This window comes from Camelus dromedarius, chromosome 1 (assembly GCF_036321535.1).
Source record: "Camelus dromedarius isolate mCamDro1 chromosome 1, mCamDro1.pat, whole genome shotgun sequence".
NCBI classification, from domain to species: Eukaryota; Metazoa; Chordata; class Mammalia; order Artiodactyla; family Camelidae; genus Camelus; species Camelus dromedarius.
In genome coordinates this window covers 114568130-114595625 of record NC_087436.1, presented here as the reverse complement: position 1 = coordinate 114595625, position 27496 = coordinate 114568130, and the positions used below count along the sequence as shown (strand labels likewise).

At 34.2% G+C, this 27496-nt stretch overlaps 1 protein-coding gene across 3 annotated transcripts in view; it reads right to left on the bottom strand.

Annotated features, from left to right (window-relative positions):
- RAB28 (RAB28, member RAS oncogene family) overlaps positions 1–27264 on the bottom strand; it is an 82349-nt gene extending 55085 nt beyond the window's left edge. For all 3 annotated transcript variants that reach the window (XM_031437273.2, XM_010975350.3, XM_031437281.2), the window contains exons 1-4: positions 26985–27264; positions 22297–22393; positions 17117–17205; positions 5882–6011 (exon numbers count right to left, since the gene is read on the bottom strand). In XM_031437273.2, coding sequence (XP_031293133.1) covers positions 5882–6011; positions 17117–17205; positions 22297–22393; positions 26985–27059 — 391 coding nt within the window. In that variant the 5' untranslated portion in view covers positions 27060–27264. The remainder of the gene's footprint in view (positions 1–5881; positions 6012–17116; positions 17206–22296; positions 22394–26984) is intronic.
- Between the last annotated feature and the right edge of the window lie 232 nt (positions 27265–27496).

Here is a 27496-nt window from a genome sequence, read left to right as displayed (position 1 = left end):
CGTTCACTTTGTTATAATATTGTAGATGATAAATTTTATAGAAGTCGATATGAATCCTTCCAAATAGGAATCAAAGTAAATGTTACCTACATTTCACATTTCCACTCTCCAGATGAAATAAGAATTTTTGAAGACTTAAAAGAGGCACAGTATAGGGAAGTATTTTCATGTAAATTTCCATGAAGTTCTCAGAGCTGGACATATAAGCATCTCATACTCCTCTATTACTAAGAATAAAGAATAGTCTTTAAAAGGCTTGTGATAATTTTACTGAGAGCATCAGTAAAATTTTCAACTTAAAATTTACTTGTTTTACTAATACATTTCCTCTGAGTTCAGGGAACACAACTAACAGGGTACATTAAAATGTAACCTTTGAACCTCACAGTGTAAAACATCACTTCCTGGGCAGAGATAGTACTCCAAGAACAATCAATCACTGTTAAAAAGAATATACACTCAACATTGTTAATTAGTGTTGATGCACTCTTCTCTATGCCCTCATCTGTCATGAAGATTGTTTAAAAATCTGAGTTATTAGTCTTTATTTGGGAAAGGATCTGTTTAATATCTTTAAGAGTAGAAATCATTCATCCATACACTCTACACTGGAGCGTGATAATTCCTACTCTCAATACAAGTTACTGATAACCACCACCCCTCCACTAACTTAGAAGCTATAAATCAGGAAGGGGGCAGCTCCTATGCAACCCTGTTAATTTCTGTTTACAATCTATCCAACTGAGAATGTTAGCCAGTCAGGGAAGAAACTAGGTGATGGATCAGATAGTAGGAAAACATAACAGCTTAAAGATAGAAAATAACACAATGACAAATTAAAATGCCATGTGGTTATAAAACACGGGTTGAATATAAAATTAACCTTTAAAAAAATTAATATTCCTGAATGTTCACTTCATTTTAATTTGAACCTTCTGCGAAACACTGAAAGAAAAATTAAAATTATATTTGACTAAAGATTATGATTTTTTAAATTAAACAGAGAAATTAAAAATTTGTAAACAAAAAGTTGAAAGTATAGGTTTCTACATATAAAAGTCACAAGTTAAGAAAATGAAGCAAAATTCTTAATTTTTTTAGATTTATTTAACCTAAAATCATGACATAAAATTTGTGACATTTAACCTCAGACATGATTCAGCATAAAATAACTTTGATGTGTTTCCTAAGAAACTCTGACGCTATTCACCAGAGTGGAATTCAGTAGGCCAGTTGGGCCCAAAGGCCATCCTGTATCTACATATGTATTTTTCCTCATTAAGAAAACCATTTTCCCTGAATAACACATCCCAGGCCATAAACACTTCTAATTTCAACAGTCTTCATGAAAGGCTTTTATTCATTCATTCAGTATTCATTCTTTCAGGCACTGTTCTAAGCGATGAGGTCCTTAGCTTTCACAGAGCTTAGATTTTAGTAGGGAAAGATATATAACAAAAAACGGTATCAGACGACAATGAGACTATGCAGATAACTGAAACAGAACATCCTGACAGAAAGGGACTCGATGACTCATGTAGATTTGAGTGGTCAAGGACCCCAACTCTGAGAAGATGACATTGCCCAAATGACAAAATGGAGCCAGCCGAGTAAGACTGGAAGGAAAAGCATTTTGAGCAGAAGAAACCCTAAATTCCAAATTAACTTGGAATGTTTTAGGAATAGAAAAAAAGACAAATGTGCCTTACATATATTATGGACAAGAGAGCATTTAGTAGAACATGAGGTCTGAGAGGTAGGGAGGAGCCAGATCACCTAGTGCTTGATAAACTTGGATAAGGAGTTTGGATTTCACTCTAAATATAATGAGAAAGCACTACAGGATTTTAAGAATAAAAGCCATCCAATATGATTTGCCATCTGGGAACTGGATTGTAGGAGAGCAAAGCTAGGAGCAGGAGGAGCAGTTAGGAAGCTAGTGCCATAGTTCACATGAGAGATGATGACAGTGTGTTAGGCCATGGTCAGGTCCACCCCGTAATAAGCCCATAGTAAGTGGACACAGAGTGAAAATCCACAGGCTCTGATCAAGTGAGAGGGGCCCACTGCTGGGGGAGCAAGACCTTCAAGGCCAGGAAGCCAGTTACTAGGCAGGATGGATCTGGCTCCCTGAACTGCAGGCGTTCCCTTAGGTGGTAACATAACTGTTTCCAGATGCTTATGTTGCTGGATCCATCGCCTGTCAGACATCATACTGCACGTGGGCTACAGATTTCATCAAACTTCAACAGAACTTCCCTAAAACACAGAATAAGTAGATGACCTACTCTCTTTCTCATCTTGAAAGTTACCTACCAGGAATTTTTTTTTTTAACCTCACCAGGGAAAAGTAGGGCCTTCCATGGAGATTTGAACATAAATGTATTTATTAATCCCAACAACCAGACAAAGCAAAAGAAAGTTAAGATTTTAGAAAACTTGAAGATGGTAGAGAAAAAGAATAAAATTAAGACTTAGGTTAGCAGGTCTCAATTACTCCTTAAGCACTCTCTTTGGTTCAACCTTTGCACAGATTGACAATGGCTAGCTGAATATACATAGTTGGCACTCAAGAATGTTTGCTGAATGAATTGCCCTACCCATGGTATGAGAACTATCATGGGGAAAAAAAAAACAAGGTGTAAGACCGGGACAAAGGAATTCTCTAGGAACAATTTCCTTCAGGCTACTTTTGTAAAATAACTAGTTCAGCTCTACTAATTTGTAATTTGTGATCTTTTAAATTGAAGTTATAGTCAGTGCTTTTAAAAGGCTATTGTGATTAATAATAACTAATAGTTTATTGAGCACTTATGGTATATAAGACCACATACCAAGTATTTTGCATGTAATAGTTCATTTAATCTTTAAACCAACTTAATCAGACAGAAACTATTATTCTTATTTTCAAATGAAGAAATTGAGGCTTAAAGACATAAAGTAACTTGTTAGATACCACACTGCTCAGGCTTGTAAGCAAAGTCTGTCTAAAGTTAAGGCCCAATGATGTTAACCACAACTCAATGCTTCATTTAAAACCTTAAATACTACCAACTAAGAACACGAACTAGCACTTTATAGCCTTTAGAATAGAGTATAAAAGTAACTAAATTAATTTAGGCACTGCTGACCCTTGAACAACATGGGTTTGAACTGCGCAGGTCCACCTACACGATGGTTTTTTTCAATAGTAACACTGCAGCACTACATGACCCAAAGTTGATCCAATCCACGGCTACAGAACCGTGGATAAAGAGGAACTGTGTTTACAAGGACTGACTATAAGTTACACACGGATTTTTCACTGCGGGAAAGAAACATGCCCCTAACTCCTGTGTTGTTCAAGGGTCAAATGTATTACATGTTTTTAAGTATTAATGCTGAAATAATTAACTTACTAATTACCAATTCTATTTCATTAAAGCAAGTACCCTCCTCTGCTGGCTATATCATTAACCTTCTCTAGTTGATCTCTGTATTTAGCTGTAATAAAATATAATTTTTATAAAAATAAACCCATAATTCATCTTTATCTAAGACTCAGCCCAATTTCTGAGAGTTTATTATATTTTAATAAAAAGCAAATGATTTTATAACTTACTAATTATAAGCTCATACTATGTAACAAATTCACACACACACACTCTTTGTATAGAAACTTTCTATCTCATCCTTTTGCTAAACTTTGGCTAAAAGCTGCCAATATTTTCACAGCCTACACATACTTCTTTTCAACATATGCTTTCTATTTAACTTGCAAAGAATAATACACAATGATGAATTTTTAAAAGCACATTTAGGCAAAAGATGACTCTGTATAGATAATGATCATAATAATCTAATTTCAAATGTCTTTCCATAATGTTTTTTATGCTTTGCCTTTAACCAGTATGTAAAGTCTTTGCCTTTTAATATAATTATATCCCTCAAAAAGAAAATGAATGCATACTACTATACTAATGCAACATCAAGTTGGAAACACATTGTAAGACCATTCACTACATGACTGTATCGATTATATGGAATTGGGTCACTGACATTATGGTAAATAATATCCAGGAAAATGTTTATCTATAATCACTTAATTTTATATATATAACATTCTGTGTCACTGCAAACTCTGTTATATGATCTCATTCTGAAAGAGAGTATTATAAACATGAGAAAGGGGTTAGCGCTAAGCCAAAAGCAAAAAAATTCTCTTGACTTTAACGCCAGTAAGTCTCAAACATAACACTATATTCATTTTTTGCATAAATTCATATAACTTATATAAGTGTATGTTTTTAAAACCTAAGATGGCATCACCAGTATAGCCCAATAGCCCATCTAGTCTGACAACCTGTCTTAGACAGGGACCAATGGTGGATGCCTCACAGGACATCACAAACACACAACATAATGTACATAATCATGCACAAGTACTCCAGATGGTGGTGAGATTATATCCTAAAAAAAATGAAAACAAATCCCAACCCCCATTACTCCTCTATTCTATAATTTCCCAAAAGGTGATGGGAAATCTCCAGTAAAGCACAAATTTAACTATAATATAAGCCAATGCTTTGGTGACATGACAAATGACTAAGAAATGATCTCCTAAAATGAAAAGCTGCACTCAGAAAATAGAACCTAAACTCATCAAAACTTATGATTTGTAAAGGGGGATTTCAATGAATTGAAAAGCTTCTGATTCACTCAATTAGATCCATGAAAGAGATGAGCAAAATTTAACTAAAGCTTAAAAAAAAGTGTATCTTGTACCCAAGCCATCTATTTTGTGATATGTGTAATACTGTTTTCTAGAAAGTATTATAAAACTCATATTTTTACTCTTCAGAGAAATGATATTCACACCTGCTTTGTAATGGTTTTAAAGTAAGGCTTGGATTTATTAAATGTTCATCTAAATGTGCAAAACCACATCATGAAGAAATCGCGGTTTAGTCCTTCAGGAAGTACTATTTCCTAAACAATTACAGACAAAAAATGCACTATATTTTTAAAGACTTTTGGAGAAGATAATTCTCTTGGTAGTATACTTGGTATTGATTTAACAATGTTTATAGCCAGGAAACAGTTCCTGACCTGAATTCTCCATGGTACAATTTAATTCATTTTCTCTTTTTCTGACCTCAAATAAGTTGTAGAATATTAGGTCATATCATAACATTTTATATATTTGAAAACCCTTATTAAGGTCTCCTATTCCAGGGTAACTGCATTGTAGAACTATGAACCAAATAAGAATCCTGTACTGAATTCAGTCTTATAATTTTTATGTGCTGTATATCATATAGCCCAAGAGACAGATCTCAAAAATTACTTATCCATCATTTTTACCAAGCACCACTCCTCCCCCAATACACTTTTTTTCAAAAAAAAAAAAAAATCTTTAAGAACAAACCTCAAAAATTTAGAAAGGGAAGCTTATGAGATGAGAGCAAGGAAAAATGCACACAAAATTCCATGCAGACACTGCTTTCTTTCTTCCCTAGAATAGGGTATTTAATGAAATGTATCTCTCAAAATCTCTGGGGCAGAGCTGAAGCTGCAGTGCAGTATCATAAAATCTGCAGCTGTGTTGCTGTTCTTAATAGTCCACACTGCTTCCTTAGACCACAGGAAGCCAAAACACACAGTCAGAACAGAACTTACCTTAACGAGGAACTGGCCAAAGCAGCAGAGGAGTTACGACAGATCAAGCATCAAAACTGTTATTGAAAAGACTGCGCACATCTTTAGGAATTTTCTCCTCAAGCAACTTGGTCACTTCAGGAAAGTGGTATCTATTTATGTTTCCAATCACCAAATTTTTTTAGGAATAAAAACTATAGGATAGGCAAATAAACTTTACTATAGATAAACATTAATAACTTACTTTTATTGCCCACCAAGGCAACCAGTGGCTGAGTTTCTGACTCCTCACTCACTTTCTTCACGACAGAATACCAATCTTCTAAATTCTCAAAGCTTTGATAATTTGTAATATCATATACCAAGAGGATTCCCTGTCACAAAAGAGTTACGGAATATTTGTAACACAACAGTTGAAAAAAATATTAAAACCGAATATGCTTAAGCAGTAGATACTACTAGTAGTCTAGCAGTCCAGCAGAGTATAAAAATACAAACATGGACTGTTTGTATCTGACTTCAATTTAGTTGTCAGCAGACAGATAACACTAAATATTTTCATTTAAGATAAATCCAGCAATTAAAATACAATGCAAGCTAAAGAATAATTTTATCTTTTTGTAAGTGGCTTCCCAATGAAATATCAGGGATATGTTTGGTAAGTTACAATAAATGTAAGAAAATCATATCACAAAGGTGGAAAAAAACTGCAAGGTCCACAAGTCTGCCTGCCACTTTCATGAGGTCAAACATTTAAACTTCTCAATAAATAACCATCTGCTGCTGCTGCTCTCTTTTTAAATATTTTCAAAAATGGAGATTCCATGACATCCCTTGATAGTCAATTTCAGTGTTTAACACAATTTTCTTTAAATGAAGTAAGTCGACTTCCTCTTTTGGTCCTCTGTGCATCTGGAGAACAACGTGAGAGTGTCCTCCTTATACTAACCCTTCATGCACTTGAAGATAGCTGAGTAACTCCTTCACCAGCTCCTCTCCAGAATAAACAAACTCAATTCCTTAAACTTGCCTCAAAGGACCTATTTTCTATCCCTTTAATCATAATTGTTGGTTCTTCCCAGGGCATGCTACGTACAGTTTTTTGACATCCTCTTTAAAATGAGCAATGTAGAACTGGACATGATACTGTAATAAGAGCCTGAACAAAGCCAAATGTAACAGAGGAATTGCTTCCTGCCTCTTATATATCATATTCCTTTTAATATATCCCATTATTTTGTGTGGGAAGGAGAAGTATGTACACATACACAAATAACAGTGCCACATTCTTGATTCTCATCCAATTTGTGGTTAAATGCTTAATACAAAGCTCTGCATATAGTATGCCTGGATCCTAATAGCATTTAGTCTCCTTCTTGAGTTATAATCATAAATGCTGACTACTTTTTTACACCTACTATGTACCAGACATGTATTAATCTTCACAACAATCATGCAAGACTGGTATTATTATCCTCATTTTACTAATACACAGAGGTCAAACACAAAGTAACACAGAGCCAGGATTTGAATCAAGGACTGCATGAATATAAAGCCCACTCATTCATTCTACAAACATTTGTCTGTCAACTATACGCCAAGCATTGTGCTGGGTACTAAGGATATACATTCCAACCTCAAGGAACTCACAGTCTTGCAGCAAAGCCAGGCACATAAACAGACAAGTATATAACACAGAAGTCATGGCTGATCACATGCAGGTAAATATTAATCAACCAGCTCGAGCATGTCAGGGGTAGGGAAGAGAGTGTTATCTGTAACATTTGTCAGTTTCTGTAATGCAAATACTCGTCTGTGGCCATTTTCAAGCTATTAATGTCACTTTACTGAACTGAGTTGTGGAGTATACCACTATTTATACCAAGAGCACAGATAACAGAAATATATAGTAAAATAATTAGTAAGTGATACATTTTGATTATATAAATCTTTGTTTTTAATATAATTTGAGTTTACATGTAATTTTTATTCATGAATGTATTCAACAACCAGCTCACAAAAATTCATCAGAATTTCACAATTGACTCTTCTAGTCTGGCTCTAGCCTACTACCGTTATGACCTTCCAGCACTATGCTTTTTTTTTCCCTCCAGTTTTATTGAGAAATAAGTGACATACATCACCGGACAAGTTTAAGACATACAGCATGATGGTTTAATTTACATATATTGCATGGTCTTTTATTATTAAATAAGACTGGTCCCTAAGTCACTTAGCCTCTCTGGATCTCAGGTTGTTTGCCTGTAGAATTAGATCATTGAGTTAAACAGTCTCTAAGATCCCTTTCAGTTTAATTATTCTATAATTTTATGTAAAATCGCTTGTCTGATTTATTTCAGTAACTTATACATGTATTTCTGTGTGTCTTCCTAAATGCTTTGTAATAATGCTCAGTACAGAATTATTTGAGATAATGAGCATAATCCCACTTTTCTCATTTAGAATAACACACCAGAATTGGCCTCTGAACAAAGCTAGTATTTAATCTATTGACTCAACCTCCAGTTGACATGAGTGATACAATATATTATGTTAAAAGAACACTGCTCTGGAAGTCAGATCACTGATCTTGGGCAATGCCTCTGTCATCCACCATTATAATACCTGTCATGCCTAAGTGATTAAGTGAAGTAATAAAAATAGACTTATTTTAAAACTAACATCCTACACAATTGCTGGGAACTTTTTAAATTATTCTGAATGAATATGAATTACATTTCAAGGTAACTTTGAGGTAGTTTTTACTCTCATAAATTGAGCCTTGATGGTGCCTCTTAAAGCTTAAAGTTTTTAGAACTCTTCTAACAACATATTAAAATATCCATCAACACAACATGGGTTAATACCTGAATGTAATAAAATATATGCAAATAAAACATAGCCAGCATCTCTTGATAATCAGTACTAGACGAGAGCTATACGATAAAAATTAAATACAACTGATCTAGACCAGGAGTTGGTAAACTATGGCCCCTAGGTCAAATCCAGCTCATAGCTTGTATTTATAAATAAACCTTTGTTGAAATATAGTCATAGTTACTTGCTTAAGTATTATTAATGACTGCTTTTGCACTATGATAGCTGAAGCAGAGACAGTCTGACTTGCAAAATCTAAAATATTTTCTATTTGACTCTTTAAGGAAAAGTTGGCCAATTTCTGATCTAAACCAACGTGTCCCAATACTCTTAAGTCAGTGACACTTATAAGTTGTCCAAGACTCATAAGAAAGAAGGATAACATCTTTTCATAAATCTATCTACCAACCCGAACATCTATCAGTTTATATATCCCTTTCTCAGTACCATCTAATGTAAAAATTATGATTTTATCTTTGCTCCTAACATGACAATTTTGTACCAGTTTTGACCTACATCAATGTGGTGAAAATCTGAGAAGGGAAAATGAGAAAACCAAAGACCTTAAAACACAAAAGAAGTACTAGGACTTTTGGTTTCATGTAAAGAGCTTAGAAGTCATCACATCTGTCCTTATAAGTAAGAAAAAAGTTGGATAAACTGAAAATCAATCACTTTTCTTGGACACAACAGAGAATTAAGTCTGAATGGCAAATTGCTACCCTGAAATCTGAAGAGACAGGCAAATTCAGAGTCATAGCCAAAATCTGCTTACTTGGAACAAAAGCCACTAGAGTCAGTAAACAGTAGAAATATTTAAATGGTAATTTTGATGAACTGCTGGAGGCTGAGTGTGGTCTAGTTTGAGAGTGAGAAACTCCTGGGGGAGAGGGCCTTTGGACATACTTTCGTGGGTTTTACCTCTAGGAACCCCACAAGATCCTCATGGTAAAGAGTCAAGAAAAAAATCCCCTCACAGCTCTGGCACGGGGAGGGAGAAAGTAACTACTGTAAAATACACCCAAGCATTATTCATCAAAAAGGCATATTCCCCAAGAAAAAAGCCTAGTTAGAGTCTTCTATCACACGGGAGAAGGGCAGTTCCAAACTCCAGCCCCTTCTAGCCATCCTGTCTCACTTAAGTCGGAAAAGCCAAGAAATATCCGTGAAGGTCACAGCCCAGGGACACATATGCACTAAAAGGCTATGACTTAATCCTAAGAGTATAGACGGTTTCTCCTCCTCCATGCTCCACCACACATCAATAAGGCAGTAGATTACATGTGAAAGAGCTGCAAGACACAAACTTCAACTAAGGAAGAGCTCTCTGTGATGGTCAAAAAACACAAGGGAGGGGAAAAAAAAAGGACACTAGAGGAACCTGATGTCTCTAACGCCTAAAGCTTCAACAAACATTAAACATAAACCAACTCCTGGTCAAATTAACATAACACTTCACACTAAAGACCTATTTATTTGACTTCATATTGCTTGATACATCGTGTCTAGTTTTCAACAAAAAATAAGCATTAGAGCCACATTCAAATATGAGACTGATTTTAGAATGATCAGACCAGGCATTTAAAATAACTGTGATTAATATTTTAATGACTCCAATAGAAAAGGTAGACAACATAAAAGAGCAGGTGGGTAACATACACAAAGAGATGGAAACTTCAAAGAATAAAAAAAAGGAAATACTAGACATCAAAAATATACTATAACAGAAATAAAGAACGTCATTGATAGGCTCATCAGTAGACTGGATACAACCCAGAAAAGAATCACTGAGCTTAAAGATAAGACAATGCAAACTTCCAAAACTGAAATGCAAAGAGAAAAAAGAAAAAAGAAAACAAAACATCAAAGAATTATGGGACAATTCTGAATGGTGTATCATACATGGAACTGGAATACCAGAAGGAGATGAGAGTATGGAACTTAAGAAATATTTGAAGTAATAACAGCCAAGAAACTGACAAAATTAAGACACCAAACCACAGACCCAAGAATCTCAGAGAGTATCAAGTAGGATAAATACCAAAACATCTACACTTAGGAACATCATATATTTAGAATTTAGACTGCATAAAACAAAACACAAAGAGAAAATCTGGAGAAAAGGCAAGGGGTGGAAGCCAAAAGGAGGGAAGGAATACCCTATCTATAGAGGAACAAGGGTTAAGAATTATAGATAATTTCTCATCAGAAACCATGCAATTAAGAAAATAATGGAGTGAAATATTTAAAGTGTTGAAAGGAAGAAAAGGGCCAATCTAAAATTCTATATGTAAAATTATCTTTCATAAATAAGGGAGAAATAAAGACTTTCTCAGATAAATAAAAACTGAGGAAATTCATAGCTAGAAGACCTGCCCGAGAAGAAATGTTAAAAGAGATTCTTTAAGGAGAAGGAAATGATAGAGGTCAGAAACTCAGTTCTATGTAAAGGAAGGAAGTATATCAGAGAAGGAACCAGTAAAGATAAAATAAAATCATTTTTCTTATTCTTAATTAATCTAAAATATAATTATTTCATAACAGTAACAATGTATTGAGTGATTATAGCATAAAGATACGTGAAATAAATGACAGTGATGCCATCAGGGGCAGGAGGAATGAACTGAGAACATTCTTCCATTAAATATTTTATGAACTATACAGGAAGCAATACAGCATCATATGAAGGTCAACTTAGATTAGTTTAAAATGTATATTGAAAACTCTAGAGCAATTGCTTAAAATGTTTAAGTATAATTCACAGGCTAAGAGAAGAGATAAAATGCTCAAATAAAACCATGGGAAAGAGAAAGGGGCTGAGGGTGCGGGGGAAGCACAAGGAATAGAAAACAAACATGAAAGATAGGAACCCAACTATATCAATAATCACTTTTAATGTGAATGGTCTAAATACACCAATTAAAAGACATTGTCAGAATGGATGAAAAACCAAGACTCAACTATATGTTGCCTACAGGTAACACCTTTTAAATATAAAGACATGGGTCAACATCAAGGGATATAGAAATATCATGCTAACACTAATGAAAAGAAAGCTGCAGTAGCCATATTTCAGACAAAGAAGAGTTCAGAATAAGGGAAAATCATGAGCTATAAAGATTGGCATAATGATAAAAGGGTTAATTCTCTAAGAAGACATAACAATCCTTTGTGTACACACACTTAACAACAGAGTATCAAAATACACGGTGCTAAAATTGATAGAACTGTAAGGAATTCAAAATCCACAGATCCACTAGTACAGTTGGAGATTTCAACAACTTTTTCATTGATACATCAAGCAAGCAGAAAATCCCTAAGCTGACCTGACCAGCACTAACAATCAGCTTCACCTAACTGACATTTATAAAACACTCCATCCAACAATATGAATATTTACACTCTTCTCAAGCTAGTACAAAACATTCACTATGACAGACTACATTCTGGGCCATAAAAATATATTAACAAATTTATAAGAATAGAAATCACATCAAGCATATTCTTAGATTACAATGGGATTAAACCAGAAATCAATAATAGACAGTTGGAAAAACTCTAAATATTTGGAGATTAAACAACATAATTGTAAATAAGACATGATCAAAAAAGAAGTCTCAAGAGAAGTTTAAAATATCTTAAGCAAATAAAAATACAATCTATCAAAACTTGAAGATACAGCAAAAACAGTGTTAAAGAAAAATGTGAAGCATTGAACAAATATATCAGAAGAGAAGAAGTATCATTAATCTAAGCTTCTGCTTTAGGAAACTGAGGAAGAAGAGCAATTTAAACTTAGTGCAAGCAGAAGAAAAACGAATTAGAGCAGAGATCAACGAAACTGAAAAGAGGAAAACAATAGAGAAAATTAACAAAACCAAAAGCTGGTAAACTTCTAGCCAGGTTAACCAAAAAAAGAGAGAGAGAGACAAGAGACAGGGAGAGAGATCGAGACAGTCAAAGACAGACAAGAGTCAGACAGAGAGAGAGAGAGAGAGAAAGAGTAGGCACAAATTAATAACGGGTCATTATTCCACAGACATTAAAAGGATAGTAAAGGAATAATATGAACAACTCTACAGCCAAAAATTTGATAACACAGATGAAATGAATCAATTCTTTGAAACACACACAAACTACCAACTCATACAAGCAGCCACCGACTCCCAGGGCCTCTACCCACCAGCACACCAATGCCAGACCTCTAAGTACTCACCTCTTTGGGAGACTATAATATAAGCACCCTCAAAGCCCTGAGTCTCTCACCACATCAGTCAATCCAGACCTCTTGACTCCTTCCAGAAAACTATCAGAAAGCGTAACTCCCTCAGAAATGCAACACATGTTGGCAACAACTGAAGTCTGAGAAGAATCTACTGGAAACTGCTAGAAATAACTGTCTCTTGGCAGTCTGGTGGCCATCTAAACCCAGCACCATGTCTCATGTTGCTGATATCCTCTTTATCACCAATCTATCCACCATTTATCCTTCTATGTCTTCATCCCCAAACTGCCCTATGCTTCCTCTTCCTAATTTATTCTCCAACTGCTTCTCTTCTTCCCAAATCTTTTTGCCATGACTTGTGGAAATCAGACTTCAAGTTTAATAAATCCTTCTATATCCTCAAATTCTTCATTAAAAGTTGCCTCCATTTTCTATGCCTTAATTTCACTTTTTCCTCCTGTAATTCTAAGATGGTACCTCTTCTCCTTATAAACCTCAAGACTTTCAATAAATTTTACATAATATTATATAGTACTTTATTTTCATCTATTTCACTTATCACCATATCTAATAAGCATGAGTCAGTAAATCAAATGGATACCATTTTCAAAGGAATAACTGATAGCAGTCTTGAAGGAACAAACACTGTGGCAACACAACCATAACATAAGGTATTTCACAAATTTAGTTCTAAAATTTAACAGATACAGTACACAGAATTTAACCTTCCCCCAAAATGAAAGGTTCTCTATTTCCAAAATGCAGGTATTTTCCCCTGATTTGCACAATAATCTACTTTAGTTTTTAATTACATACAGAAATGAATTAAATCATAAAGACTATATAATAATCATAATAACATATACTTTGCTGTGTAAGTACAACCTGTAAGAAGGAAAACTAACGCGAGAGGTCTGTAAACACAGTTATAAGTTGGCAAACATCCAACCAAAAAATTCATAGTAAAAGACAGCAGACAGTCTCAAGGAGTGCAACTTTGAGACGTGCTCTCTCCCCAGTTGTCACACAGGCACCATATCCTTTTGTCGCTGGTTAACAGGGTGGCTCATGTGTGTGGGACACTGGCACAAAACAGTAGTTATGTTCTACCTCACAAATGACTACACTTCATTGAGTTTATGCTCAGTAGGGCAGTGTTTGCAAACCACTTAGATTCCAGGACGGAAAGAGCTACAAAAATGAAACATCCAGTCCTTCTCTGAGGTTTGTTATTAGCCTCTGTTAGCCACAGGTTACAGGGCACTAAACACTATGTACTGTGTGTTTGCTCGTAACCGCTATGAAAAATAGCCTATAACATCTTTCTGAAGACTCCTAGAAAATTTTAAGTTAATTTAAAATCTGGGAATTTAACTGGGACATACTTCAATTCTTAGAACTAGTTCTTGACAAAATACCTCATTAACTCTTTCTTGGGTGTCAATTCAATTTTGTTTTAATCAACACTATTCAATACACTATCACTAAAATTTAATGCTACTGGCAGAAAAAAAAAGTGAAGAAGGTAAAATAATCAGTTTTATTTGACTTAATTTCAAGCCTACAAATAGGTTTCTTTCTACACAATAAGAAGTGCTTTAAAAAAGAGATCTATAGCTTAATAGCCCAGATACATATAATTCTTTCTATACACATTATATAAGTTAGAGAACCTAAATTAAAATCCTAAATAATACATTATACTAATGTCTTCAAAATAGCTTGTCAAAACATTTCTGAAAGACTTCTATCCTGTAGCATGTGCACAAAAATCCAAAATATTCATGAGATAGGCAATATACAGCATCCACAACAACTCTAAAAACAGTGTAGATCCACTTTGAAGAGTAATTATATAATTACATAAAGTTATTAAATGCTATTAAAGTGCTTATGAAAGCACTGTTTTTTTAAAAGTAACGTTTCCCCAGTTTATGGCAGTGAACTTTAGACAGAGCTTCTCTGGCCTGCTTAAAAAATTTACATAGAGTTTAACAAAAGAAACTACTCGTAAATGTACTGTATTGTATTTTATATATTATTTAATTTAGAATCTTTAGAAAGCAGAAAAAATTTAATTATATTATCATTAATGTATGACATCTCATTTTACCTTCTTAGAATTCCTACTTTCCTGGGACGATCTCATGAAAATGTTCATGAATTTCCTAGAAATACTTTACTACACTGTTTTTTTTAATAAAACTGCGTATATGCTTTACAGAGATTGTTAAGTATAAACAATGTAAGGCACTGTCAAATGAGAAAAAAAACATGTACCTTCAAAACAGAAATCTTATGTGACATCCTCTTTCTCCCAAGATATGAAATACATTAGAAAAGAATAGAGACATTTTACTAAACTCAAGTATCCTCAAAAAAAATGGAAATTTTCTAAATTTCTACAAATTTGCCCATTAACATCTGCTGACTTTAAGCAGATATGTACTAACATAAAACATACACTGCAAAAAATTGATTTGAAGGACTTGGTCACACAACACTGTGAATGTACTAAATGCCACTGATTATATACTTTAAAAATGGTTAATTTTAAATTATGTGAATTTCATATCAACATTAATTTTATATCATAATTTTGTAGTACTAATAAACTTTAAATTTATATAAGTCAAATAATAAAATTTTATATGATTTGAAGTAAAATAGAGGCCAATCCATAAGCATTTAGTTCCTCTAATTTTAAGTGAAAAAAATTTATTAATTGAATGTCATAGTATTATTTACTCTGAGATGTATAAAAATCTTCCTGTTCGCCACTAACTCTTGATATATTTATAAACCATAAAAAACTATTCTATTTGACATTCAGAGTCAAATATCAGTTAGAAGCTTGACTGATCTAGTCTTCATTTTTTAAAAATCCAATAGGTGTCCATGAAGATAGATTTTAATGGAGCAAAGAGGACAGACATTGCTATCTTCAAATCCCATTTTACCAACTAGGTGAATGAAACAAGGACTGTAGCTTCCCACAAGTCTCTGTCCAGCAATTTTACTTTAGTTTAATATCTACTTTAAACATAATCAGTTTATAAAACAGAAACAAACAACAATGAAAAAGCTAGCCACAAAAATCTGAGATATTTCTTTTAAGAGAAAAATGAACAGGCATAAAATATCAAGTCATATGTCACAAGTGAAAATGTTAAATGAGCAGAAAGATTTTCCAGAAGACAAAGAACAATGTAGAAGACAAAGCAAAGAAGGATTCTAGGAGCCAAATCTATGTATCAATAATGCAAAATAAGAAAACACAAAGGCCTTTATACATGATTAAGAACCATGTAAGCTTCATCCTTCTCTTAATATTTTAGAAAATAAGTCAAAATCCATTTTCCATGCAAAATTAGAGCAGTGGTATTTGTTAAGCATCAAACTTCATATAGAAGAGTGCTCACTATTCTCTGTCTTCATCTTCTAGACTCACTTCTTATGAGTAACATTGTTCCACATAACCAAGTTACGATCCTCCACTTAAAACATCAAATTCCAATAAAGAACTAAATGAGGGTTAGGAATATTATCCCCCCAATACCTCATGATGATGTGAAAGATAACATACTAATTAAAAGTGGAAGAAAAAGCAAAAATAAACAGTATGTCAATTAATTAATTTTTAAGTATGTTAATTACTATCATGTATGTTTTCTACTTGTATAATTTTATTTTAAACCTTATAAATTATGTCTATATAAGCTCATGTTGCCAAAGAATTTTTGTTATAAAATTATTCAAGTGGTTTTTCTTACACATAGATTTTTCTTCTGAAGAGACACCACACGTGACTATCATGTTAAAATATTATATGTGCTTCATATATAATTAGCCATATTTAGTTTTCTAATACATTGATATATCTATTAAATCTGAAGAACTATAAATATTTAATAGACTAATTCATAGTACAAAAACATATAGACATAAATATGCTTTTTGTCCTTACAACTTAAAATAAAATTTTCCCATACTGTATTTTCATTCACTTTACATATTCTGTAAGTAGTCGATACAACCAAATCAGTTAATAAAAATCAAAATATCATTTGTCACTGCATGTATTCAACTGCTGACAATAATATCAGTAATATAAGTAGCATATGAAGGCTCGTAGAGTCACCCAGTCCCCTGACCTAAGTCATTCCAAACGTGATTTTGGGGGAGGAGGAAAAGGAAAAGATCTGCACAAATCTAAAATTAGTCTCTCTACATATCAGACAAAAATCAAGGTAGAAAGAGCGCGCGCGCGTGTGTGTGTGTGTGTGTGTGTCTGTGTATGTGTGTCTATGTGCAACTGCTTCTGTTTGTGAGGAGGGTGTTCACAGTACTGGAATAACCACAGAATTCATTTCATACCTGTGCTCCATAGATATATTTATCCAACATCTTTCCTCCTATTGTCTGTCCTCCTATGTCCCAGACTTGAAGGGTAACATTCAAGTTTCCTAGAGTATAAAAAAGTGAATATAAAAATAAGAATACAAAAAAAGTTAAGGAACATACAACAATCAAATACAGTTTCACAGAACATTAAATCACAATAATACACTCTGAACCTAATTTGCCTTTTATTGTGCACGTTCACATGGTCAACTATTTGGAACTGTGAGATACTGTTGTCAAAAGAGACCATAGTGGGGAATTTAGTTTACACTTTACCCCATTTCCATGAGACTACATTTATAATCACCTTCAAAACAAAAGAAAATAAAGAAAGCTTTAATTCACAAACTTCTTAAATGTTAAAAAACATTTTTCCTAAACAGAGAATAGAACAATAAAGTACTTGTATGTGGAGTAAGGAGCAATTTAAAACTAAAAAGCGAACTTTATATACTAACCTACCTTTTTGCACATAATGAATTTTGGCTCTAAGGTCTAAACTCTATAGGTTCTAAAACTCATAGGTTAATAACAGACTACAAAGATGGTCCCATAGTTTCAACTCAAATGAATTTTTAAATTTGAATGTTACCCACTATATAGAGTAGCAAACATAATTTTAAAATTACATGTTTTCAAATTTAACCCATAAAATATAAACATATTTGATAGCCCTCTTCAGAACTGATGTAGGATACATACCCAGTACATCACTAAATATTATGATGCATTTAAACCTGTTCAAAGCATTCCACTGAAACAAGTTTTAATGTGTGCTTCAAAGCCCTCATAAAATAGTGTAACAAATCTCTTCCCTATAAAAGCATTCTAAAACACTAAGAGGCAATCTTTAAAATTCTTTTGTCCATTTTGCAAAATATTTACTTGATAAAAAATTTATGAGACAAGTTATTCTCTATTATCAATGCAATTAGTGACAAAACCACAAACTTTAAAGACCAAGTTCAATATGCTTTGTAGTTTAACATTTCAAACTATTTCTCCTAATAAAATTATGCAGTTTTCTCCAAAGGTAGACAATTAGTACCTTCAAAACAAGTTCCCACACCAAAAACGTCTCTCTGAAAAACATGCAAATCAGGAAAACTCAAAAACTTAGACACTAAAAAACTGTTCTCACTTCAAAAACAAACAAAAAAAGGATTATATAGACATGAATTTTCATACCAATGTAAAACACTAAAATTGGAGAATGTTAGTTACACCATTCACCTTTGCAACTGAAAAGAAAGTATGATACTTACTGGATTAACCAGCCAAGTTTTACCCTTAACTCTAAGTTTTGTTGGGTTTGTATTACAATCTTTCCATTACTCGGATGTAGGTCTGTTCCATCTGCCAACGTGCAGAGGATTTACATGAGGAACTTCCATTAGCATTAATGAGAGCTACTGAAGTTTATCACCCGGCATCATTCCGACATACCCACACTTTCAACACTCGCAGAGTAATGACCGAAATGTTCTTAAAGCTCTATGAATACAAAAACCAAAATGTCACAGACTAAGACTTATCCAACAACTGTGTAAACCCAATTTCTTAAAAATCTAAATTTTTCAATATTCAAAATTCATTCTCCTACAATGCTGTCTCAAATTAAATAGGTGAAAAAGGACTAGTCATTGCTACAAGTATGTTAAATAATTTCAGAAGCCCCTAGATAAACAGGCAGTATTCTATTCATTCTACTCACTAAACTCTCTGCTTACTTGAAAAAACAGTACTTAACGATATTACCCTTTTTAGAGTAAGATTTTAGGCAACACTAAATAAAAGGCATTTAATTCCATTTTCTTCAAGGCCAAAAACCTTACCACTTAACTTCATATCAAGAAATACGAAGCTTTTTTCCTTTAAGTTCTGATATTTAGATCCTATCCTACCTATAACTTTAGGAACATGATCTTCATTACATGTTTTCAAATTCTGACTACATCACTTCAAGACTCAAATCATTTATTCAACTATCTCCCACCTGAGAAGTTTATATTTATATGTAGAGGGTATTTTTAAAAATCTATACCTTTCCATATAAACACTGTTTGCTGCTCTTGGCTTCTTTTTCTTTAATATATATATTCTAGTGCCTCAGATAAAAATAGCTATGCATTACTAGTAACCCACTGATTTACAATGCTACCTCCAAAAAAGCCCAAACTTTTTCTATCACTACAGCTTCAACAAATGATATTAACATCATAGTTATTTTATGTATCTCAAAATATATTTCAACTTCCACATTTGAACTTTAGGCTTATTAACACATAAAAATAAAAATAAATGGGGATTCTGTATTTGGGAAAACAAAATAATATACAATTCAAATCAATATTCCTTCTAGTTCTTGCAAGCAAAAATGAAGTCTTCTAGCATATTTTCAAAATGACATGCCTATAAAGCTCTAAGAATTTTCAACCAATATTGTAAATTCTTAAAAAATCGAGAATCCACCTAATATAAATTTGTAACTAATAAAGAAATTTAAGTAGGAAATTGTCAGCAACCTAATCCCAAATGCAAAATGCTAGAAAATTCCTGCTCCTCTGTAAGAAGTGACATTTAACTGGGGAAAAAAAATAAATAAATGAGGTGACAAAATACAGGTAAGTTGCTTTTGGTATAAATCAAAGCCACCAAGAGGATTCAACAGTGACCTTGTAAAAGTACACTTGGTGCCTTGGTTAACCTTACTTAAAGTGCTGCATAGTCAAGATGGAACTAAAAACACAAGTCTGCCCACTTCTTGTACTAAAGACTTAGAAATCCTTTTCACAGTAGAACGCTGTTTACTGGACTGTACCCACAAGCTTCCTGAAAGTATTTTGACTAAGGCTCTTAAGAAGCTCTATCAGCAGAATCTCTGACTAACAGATACACTATTTCAAGCAGTAAAATCTGCACAGTGGTTGCATCCAGACTACACAGCATACCAGATCGTGAAATACACGAAAATGGATGCGTATTTGCAAAGTAACGACCTTGAAAACTTGCATGAAGAGAATGTCAATAGATGGACAGGAGGAATTACACCTCTAACAAGCTGAATGGACTGAAGACTTGCTAGAATACTAATAAGTATTAGATTCCCCTCGTGTGCTGCTATATCATGAATTCAATAATGCTGCCTAGAATGTTTTAGCAAATGATACAAATATTAATCGTTTGACACAATGAGTTAAAATTAAGGTTAAGGTATATAAAAGGTATATAATAAACCTTTTAGTTTATTAACCTCATTTTTTAAGGTACCTACTGATATAAAATCAAATTACACTAAAACAATTTTTTCCTACTGAAATTTCTACCACAATTTTGAGTCCATTAAGTAGAATAAGACCAACTGCCTTCTTAAAAAAGGAAATTTTCTTCTGGAACTCTGCCCATAAAAATAAAAACTTAGTCAGGAAAATTAAAATGTATATTCATTAAGAGTCTACATTTCCCAGTGTCATTTTTTAATGTAAGTACTTTCTAACTCTAAAATATTATAAATTTGGATTTCAAAAATAAATATTTTTTACAAAGTCATCAAAATTTAAAAATTGGTAGTATTGTGCAAAAGACAAGAAATTATCATACTTTTCAGATATATAAAATGTCCAAAACCAGTCTTAAAATGTTTCTAATGTTTGACTAGGTGCTTACTCCTGTATTTAAGTCTTTGAGCTGAAAAATGAGAAAAGTTAAACAATATTAATGACACAGAAAGTTAGTGCTTTTGCCAATTAGTCTCAATACAAAATAGTCTATAATTAAGCACATACTGAGGTTCTCTGTGTACAACTGGCATCCCTAACAACACTGCTGCAAAAATAAGTTTTCAGTATGTATATTATGCTTTGTACTTCTCCTAGTGACTGCTGTAAATATTCTGAAAGCAGCATTAAACTACCCATAAGAGTAAGAATAATAAAAATGAGATTTTCACTTTTGAATACATTAAAAGAAATACAAATAAAACAAAATACACATATCTGCCTCATTAAACCTCTTTCTGAACAATAACTTAGTAATGGAAAATTGAAATTCTTTTCTCAAGCTATATCTTCTATTTTATTTTTCCCTGGAAGCCAAGTACCAATCACAACAAAATATAAGAGTATATTACTAATGAGATATGCAGAGTAACTTCAAATACCAAGAGTCTTCATTAGCTGCTCCAAAACTTTCAGAGTTGTCTGATAGATGGGGTATTTGAGAGATCAACATCTTTCAAAAATACTAGAATTTTTTAAAAACCCCTTCCCACTATATCACTAACATTCCAATATATGAATCTGATACTACACTTGCAACCGTTTTTATTCAAATATACTTCCTCAGAGAGGAGAGAGATGGGCTGGTTTATTAAGCCAATCAAGATAAACTGCTTTTAATACTTTTAATAAAATACTTTAAACATATAATTTAAGCATCACATGTAAATGGACAGAGCATTCTAAAGCCCCAATTGTTCAGAAACTAACTTAAAACAGAAACCACTCTTTTTTTGTTATTATTTCCCTGTATTTCCCACAAAATGTGCTGCAACTGGCATCTAAATAGTTTCTTTGCATGGTGAACTGAAACATCTTGAATGCTCAAACTGTATTTTTATGAGTGCCTGGGGACCCTAAATTTTAGTGGTCTATTAAATGCCAGCAATTTCATGCTGCCTTGCATAAAACAGCATTCACATATTAGAGCACAGAAGTTCCATAGCTACATTATACTTCTGTTCCAGCTTTCTCTCAAACAAAAAACTGAAGCAGAGGCTAATCAAAATAATATTTAAAAAAATAATCCTTTCCAGTCTTTTCACATTTAGTTTATACAATATCTGATGATAACTGCATGGCATTTGAGTTTTTTTTTAACTTTAGAATTTTATAAGCAACTATTGTTTTTCCTCAAAAAATGTATAGTGGTCAAAAACAGTGGGGGAGAGGGGAGTATGTAAACTTTTTCCTCACTCCCAGGGACAGTATGTCTTCATGGCAGATGCTGAAGAAAGTTAACCTCCGTAACATAGATTTACTAACTACATATATTTTCACACAGAAACTGCCGCAATATTTATTTTACACATTACTGTTTATGTCTCTTATTGTCAGATATGTACAATTTTCTGTTAAGACATTTTAGTCTCTTACCTGGCAATGTTATCCTTCTCAAAAAGAAATCCAGTCCTATAGTTTGTTTGTACTGTTTCTCAAAAGTTTCTTGAGCAAAACACGTAGCTAAGGAGGTCTAAAAAATTGATGCACAGAATATCAATGTTAATGTCTTTGTTTTAGATATATAAACATAAAATCACTACCAAATCTTATTAAGTAATCTTAATATTTATACTTGTATTAATTCAACAAGCAACTTTGAGCAGTTCTAATCAGTTACAACGGGAAGAGGGACTTAGCACTCCACCAGGTAAATTTCACTTGCCAACCAGCTATCAGTGGCAGCAACAGACTAATCAGCTAAATCTCTTTAAATACCCTGATTGTCAAGCTCCTTCTCCTTACTAGCAATTAGAATTTGAGATTTATCAACAGAGAAAACTAAAACAACGTGATTAAAGATCTGAATCTCATTATGTCCACATATACCAGTTCAATATAAATTTCAGAGAAGTTGCACTTCTGATGTTAAACATTTCTGAGTAGTTTGTGTCCTCAGCCAGTAAGTACTAATTAAGGAGAGGAAAGCCTGTTTATAGAATTTCATTTCTTTATTGTCCCCTCAAGAAATGTGTCTAATTTTTCTCTGTATTAAAGATGTTACATAAAAATGATTCTATAGAATGACTAATATTTATCTTTTAAATGAAGAAATTGATATTTTAAGATTAATATTAAGCAGGCAAAAATATATTCCATTCAAAAGAACTATAAAGCTTAAAGTCACAAGAATATTATAACCAGGCCAGATACATATCTACATTTTTTTTTAATAACAACTAAAGTTGTATTCAAAACTCTGGAGTTTCTTTAGAGTACCATTTCTTAACAAAGCAAAAGAATAATTATTCTAGTAACAACTGAAGTAACTCAGTAACTCAAAAGCGTCTTAAACATTTTAAATGCACTATTTATTTATTTGTAAACTTCTCCAAAAAGAAGAGAAAGAGAGCTTATGAAGCTTGTATGCTCTTCAAGATAGACTCCCAAAGTTAAGGAAAAATAGCTCCTTTTTTTATTTTAAAAGTTAAAATTAGATGTCAACTCCTAAGATAATGAAAACTAAGATAAAATTTCCATGATAGCTTATTATAGTTAATTATGACATAATTACAATAGTGTAAAACAAAAACTTGGCCAAATTTCAATTCCTTTAAACAAAAAGACCTAAAATTCCTTTGACAAAAGAACTATATTTTTCATATAAATGGCAATTTGTACACGCTAACTCTAATTCTTGTAATGTTTAAATTCTCAGCATTTTTAAGAAATTTATAAAATATTTGGTCAAATATTTACTGAGCACCATAAAAAAGATGTTTTGCTAGACTCTGAGAAATAAACTCACTACACCAAAACGAAAATTTATCTAGCTACCTTGATAATATAAAATACTGAGAGAACAGAAAAAAAAGATAAGCATTCTTTTTTAAAGCCTTTTGTTTTTCATTTAGCCTTGTTTATGCCATTAAGCTTACTTAACTAGGAGCACAAAGTCATCTGTGAAGAGGCTCAGAGTTCTACAGAAAAATAATTAACACTACTTACACTACTACAGATATTTCAAAATGTTTAATATATGGGTGGTTAAAATACTTTTATAAGTCAAAGAAAAACTCAAGACACATGTAACTTCAGTATAATGTTATTTAAGGTGATTTTTCACTTTCACTTAAGTTTCTCAAAGATCAGTATTTTTATATTAATGAATATTCAGAAAAATTTTAAGTTTCTTTTCCTGAAAATAGGATTTCTAGCTTTTGAAAGACCTACCCTCACACTTTTGAGGCAAATATAAAGCTAGAATTTTCAATTGGAACAGAATACAATCTGTCAAAAGTATAGGTCCTTGGAAAAAAGAATTTATTAAAATGGATTCTTATATCTCCAGACATCTTACTTAACAAATTAAACAGAGAATCAACTGAATCAGTGAGAAGCATTTCCTCTTCAATTATCTAGACCCTGTCTTTCAAAGTCAATAATTTCTCACAAGTCATTGCATAAATACCCTTCTTAAACAATTAGGAAGTGAACAACCACCTACCATATCTATAACATTTTTATCTGATTTTTTTTAACTTGGTGAACAACTGTTAACCATACTACATCTACAAATACTGAAGACACCATAAAAAAAAATTTTGTCTCAAAAAAATCTTAAGAAATATATAATAAAATCCAAAGTATGAATCAAAACAAGAAAGAAATAGAAACACGTGTTAATAGGAGGAGGAGCTAAATTTCTCTTACAGAAACTGTTAGTGGTCATCTCAATACTCTACTGCTTCTGTCGGGGTGTATAAAATGCCCTGAGTCACAACTAGCAAGAAAAATGATGCGAGAAAAAAATGGCCAGGAGTTAAATCAGCACACAAATAAGAATGAAAGAAAAGGACAGTGAAAGAAACATATGGGAATTTTAGTAGCTGCCAAATAATTTGCCAATAATTTGAGAGCTGAATGGGGTATGGAGAAAAAAAAAAGCTTGATATATGAATAATGGAAAAAGGTTAGCTTTCTGATGCTGGTAACCAGAAATTTCTTGCAGAAAAAGCCTTTACAGTTTTAAAACACATCAAGATGACAAAGACTAAATCAGAACTATCAGGTACTATAAAGAGTATCATTGTTATCCTTCAAAGCAGAATAATAGTCCTAATTCACCAAAACATAAGGGGAAAACATGTGTTGTTCTATACTAGACACAGTTTTAGACAGAAATGAAAAACCTTAATTATTCACACTAAATTAACAACAAGAGGAAAATGTGTAACAGGCTAGATGAAAAACTTAAATAGAAAACTATGAACAAATTTCAACTGAGAAATATATACATAATAATGGATGAATACTAGAACAAAATTAACAAAAATTTTAAGAATTATAATAGAATGTAGGATAATGAACAATTTTTGTGTCTTTTTACAAGTGTATTAGAGTTATAGTCACTGTAATTTTAAACAGAAAATAAATTACTTATGAGTTGACCATAAAAAGATTTAGGAAATAAAAATTAGAAGGCATTCAAAAGAAAATACGAATGATGAGAAAACTATAAAAATAAAGCTTAAATTTTTTATCGAATAAGGGTGTTAGAAACAATGCTGATTTATTTAAACAGCTATTCAAAAAGTTGTTACAAGTGTACAAAAACTCATAATAATTAATGCTTTATAAAGAGAAGTGATCCCAAGTAATTTTCTTCCTCAAAATGTTCCAAAATCATCAGAGCTTATTAAGTTGTTTTCCCTAACAACAAAAATCAATAACAAAATATCAGTGTGGCAAGAAAGAAATTAACAGAATTCTCCGAATTTTGCATATGAATGACACCTTTCCGGGCCCTAGGAACCCAAATCTCAGAATGAAAGACAGGAGCAGCTGTGCAATGCTGCCAGCGAGGATGTAGCGAGTCGTCTCCACAGAAACCAGGGTCCAAACTACACCAGTAACACAGAAACGCGCAGCCGAAAACGGGAAACTGGTTAACAATAACCACCTGCGTTTCTGAAGAATGGCTGGGGAAAGGCATAAGAGAAGAAAGGAGACAACTTAAGCAACGTTCTCGGAAACAACGTTGGCGCCCTTGACAGAAGCGACAGGTGTGAAGGTTCCCCGGGGCAGAGGCTCTTCACCTTATTTGGGGCGTGGATCATAGAAGCCTCTAAGATCTTACCGACCCTCCCCAGAGAGCAAGGACCGGGCCGGCAACGCTTACTCCATTACAGGAGTTCCACGACCCTGAGTTAAAGACCCCCGCCTACAAAGTAAGGGGACTGGCTGCCAGATATTCTCACGCACTCACTCTCATTCATTCAACCGTCACCGAAGGATAGACTTTAAGGCAAGGATCCCCTCTGCCAGGCTAGCAGCTCTGCCCTCAGCATCCAGCTCAGAAGAGTTCAATTGATACTTGTTGAATGAATGCTTGTGTTGACAGGTGCTGCGCTGGGAGCAGAGATGAACAAGTATGATGCTCTAAAACAGCACCTAACGTTTGTTGAATGCACACCATGTTCTGAAAGCTTCACGTGGATTTTCACATTTTATGTGGATTTTCACACTTTACCCTTGGAGACGACCCCTATCGATATACCCATCTTACAGACGAACCACAGACAGGATAAGCAATTTGCCCGCTAATGACCTGACCAGTAAAGTGACGGAGCCCCAATTCTCTCACCCAGGGAATCTCATTCCAGAGTCAAGCTCTTGGGAGCTCCCCGTGCAGTGGAGGCATCAGAAGAACAGTAAAGGGGGGGAAGGGAACAAAATGTGACCTGGACTAAAGTTAAATAAAAAAAAAAAAAAGATAAGATGTCTTCCTTGAGAGTCCCCAGAGGCGAGAAGCTGGAAAGCTTCCCAGGGAGATGCTGGCCCGTGTCTTGAAGAAGTAGGAGTTCGCGATAGAGACAGGGAGTTGGGAAATGCCTTTTTCTTCTTCATTTTTTAATGTAAGGGGAGCTGGACAGTTCTCGTCGGACTTCACCAAGCACCTAATATGTGTCCGGTCCCAGGCCACGACCTGGAGGGCCCGGGCCCACAGGCCCCGGGGTTCAAAGAAATAAGGCGACGCCGCGGGGAGGGGAGGAGGCTGGGGGCGCCAGGGCCGCGCCAGGGTTGCTACAGGCCTGGCACGGCAGGCCCGCTCGAGGACTGACCTTCCCGGAGGTGCCGTCCCCCAGCACGACGATTTTCAGTTGCCGGTCCTGGCTCTCCTCCTCAGAGTCCGACATGGTGTCCCAGGAACCAGGCCCGCCTCCCCTCCCTCCCCCACCGAAGTAGAAGGAGGAAGGGAAGGAGGGAATCTCCGGGGGCGGGGGAGAGGAGGAAGGGCAGCGGTGGGGACAGAACCCCCCGCCCCGGTGTCTCAGCGGCCGCTGCAGGTAACCGGGGAGAATCACTCGCCAGGCGCCATCTTGCCCGCCTCCCCTCCCCCTGCGCGAGGCCACGCCCCCCGCGCGCTACGTCGGGCGCGCACCCCAGCCTCTGCTCCAACCAGCGCCGAACGCGAGCTTCCCTGGCCGGCCGGCCCATCAGCCGGCCTGAGATGAGGAGGCGTTCGAACACAGCAGGCGAGACGCGGCGCTACCCTTGCAGGGACAGTTGGAGGAAGAAAACAGAGGATGTGTACTATTCAAGCTAGATAGAAAATGGGGGCATGGTAGCACGC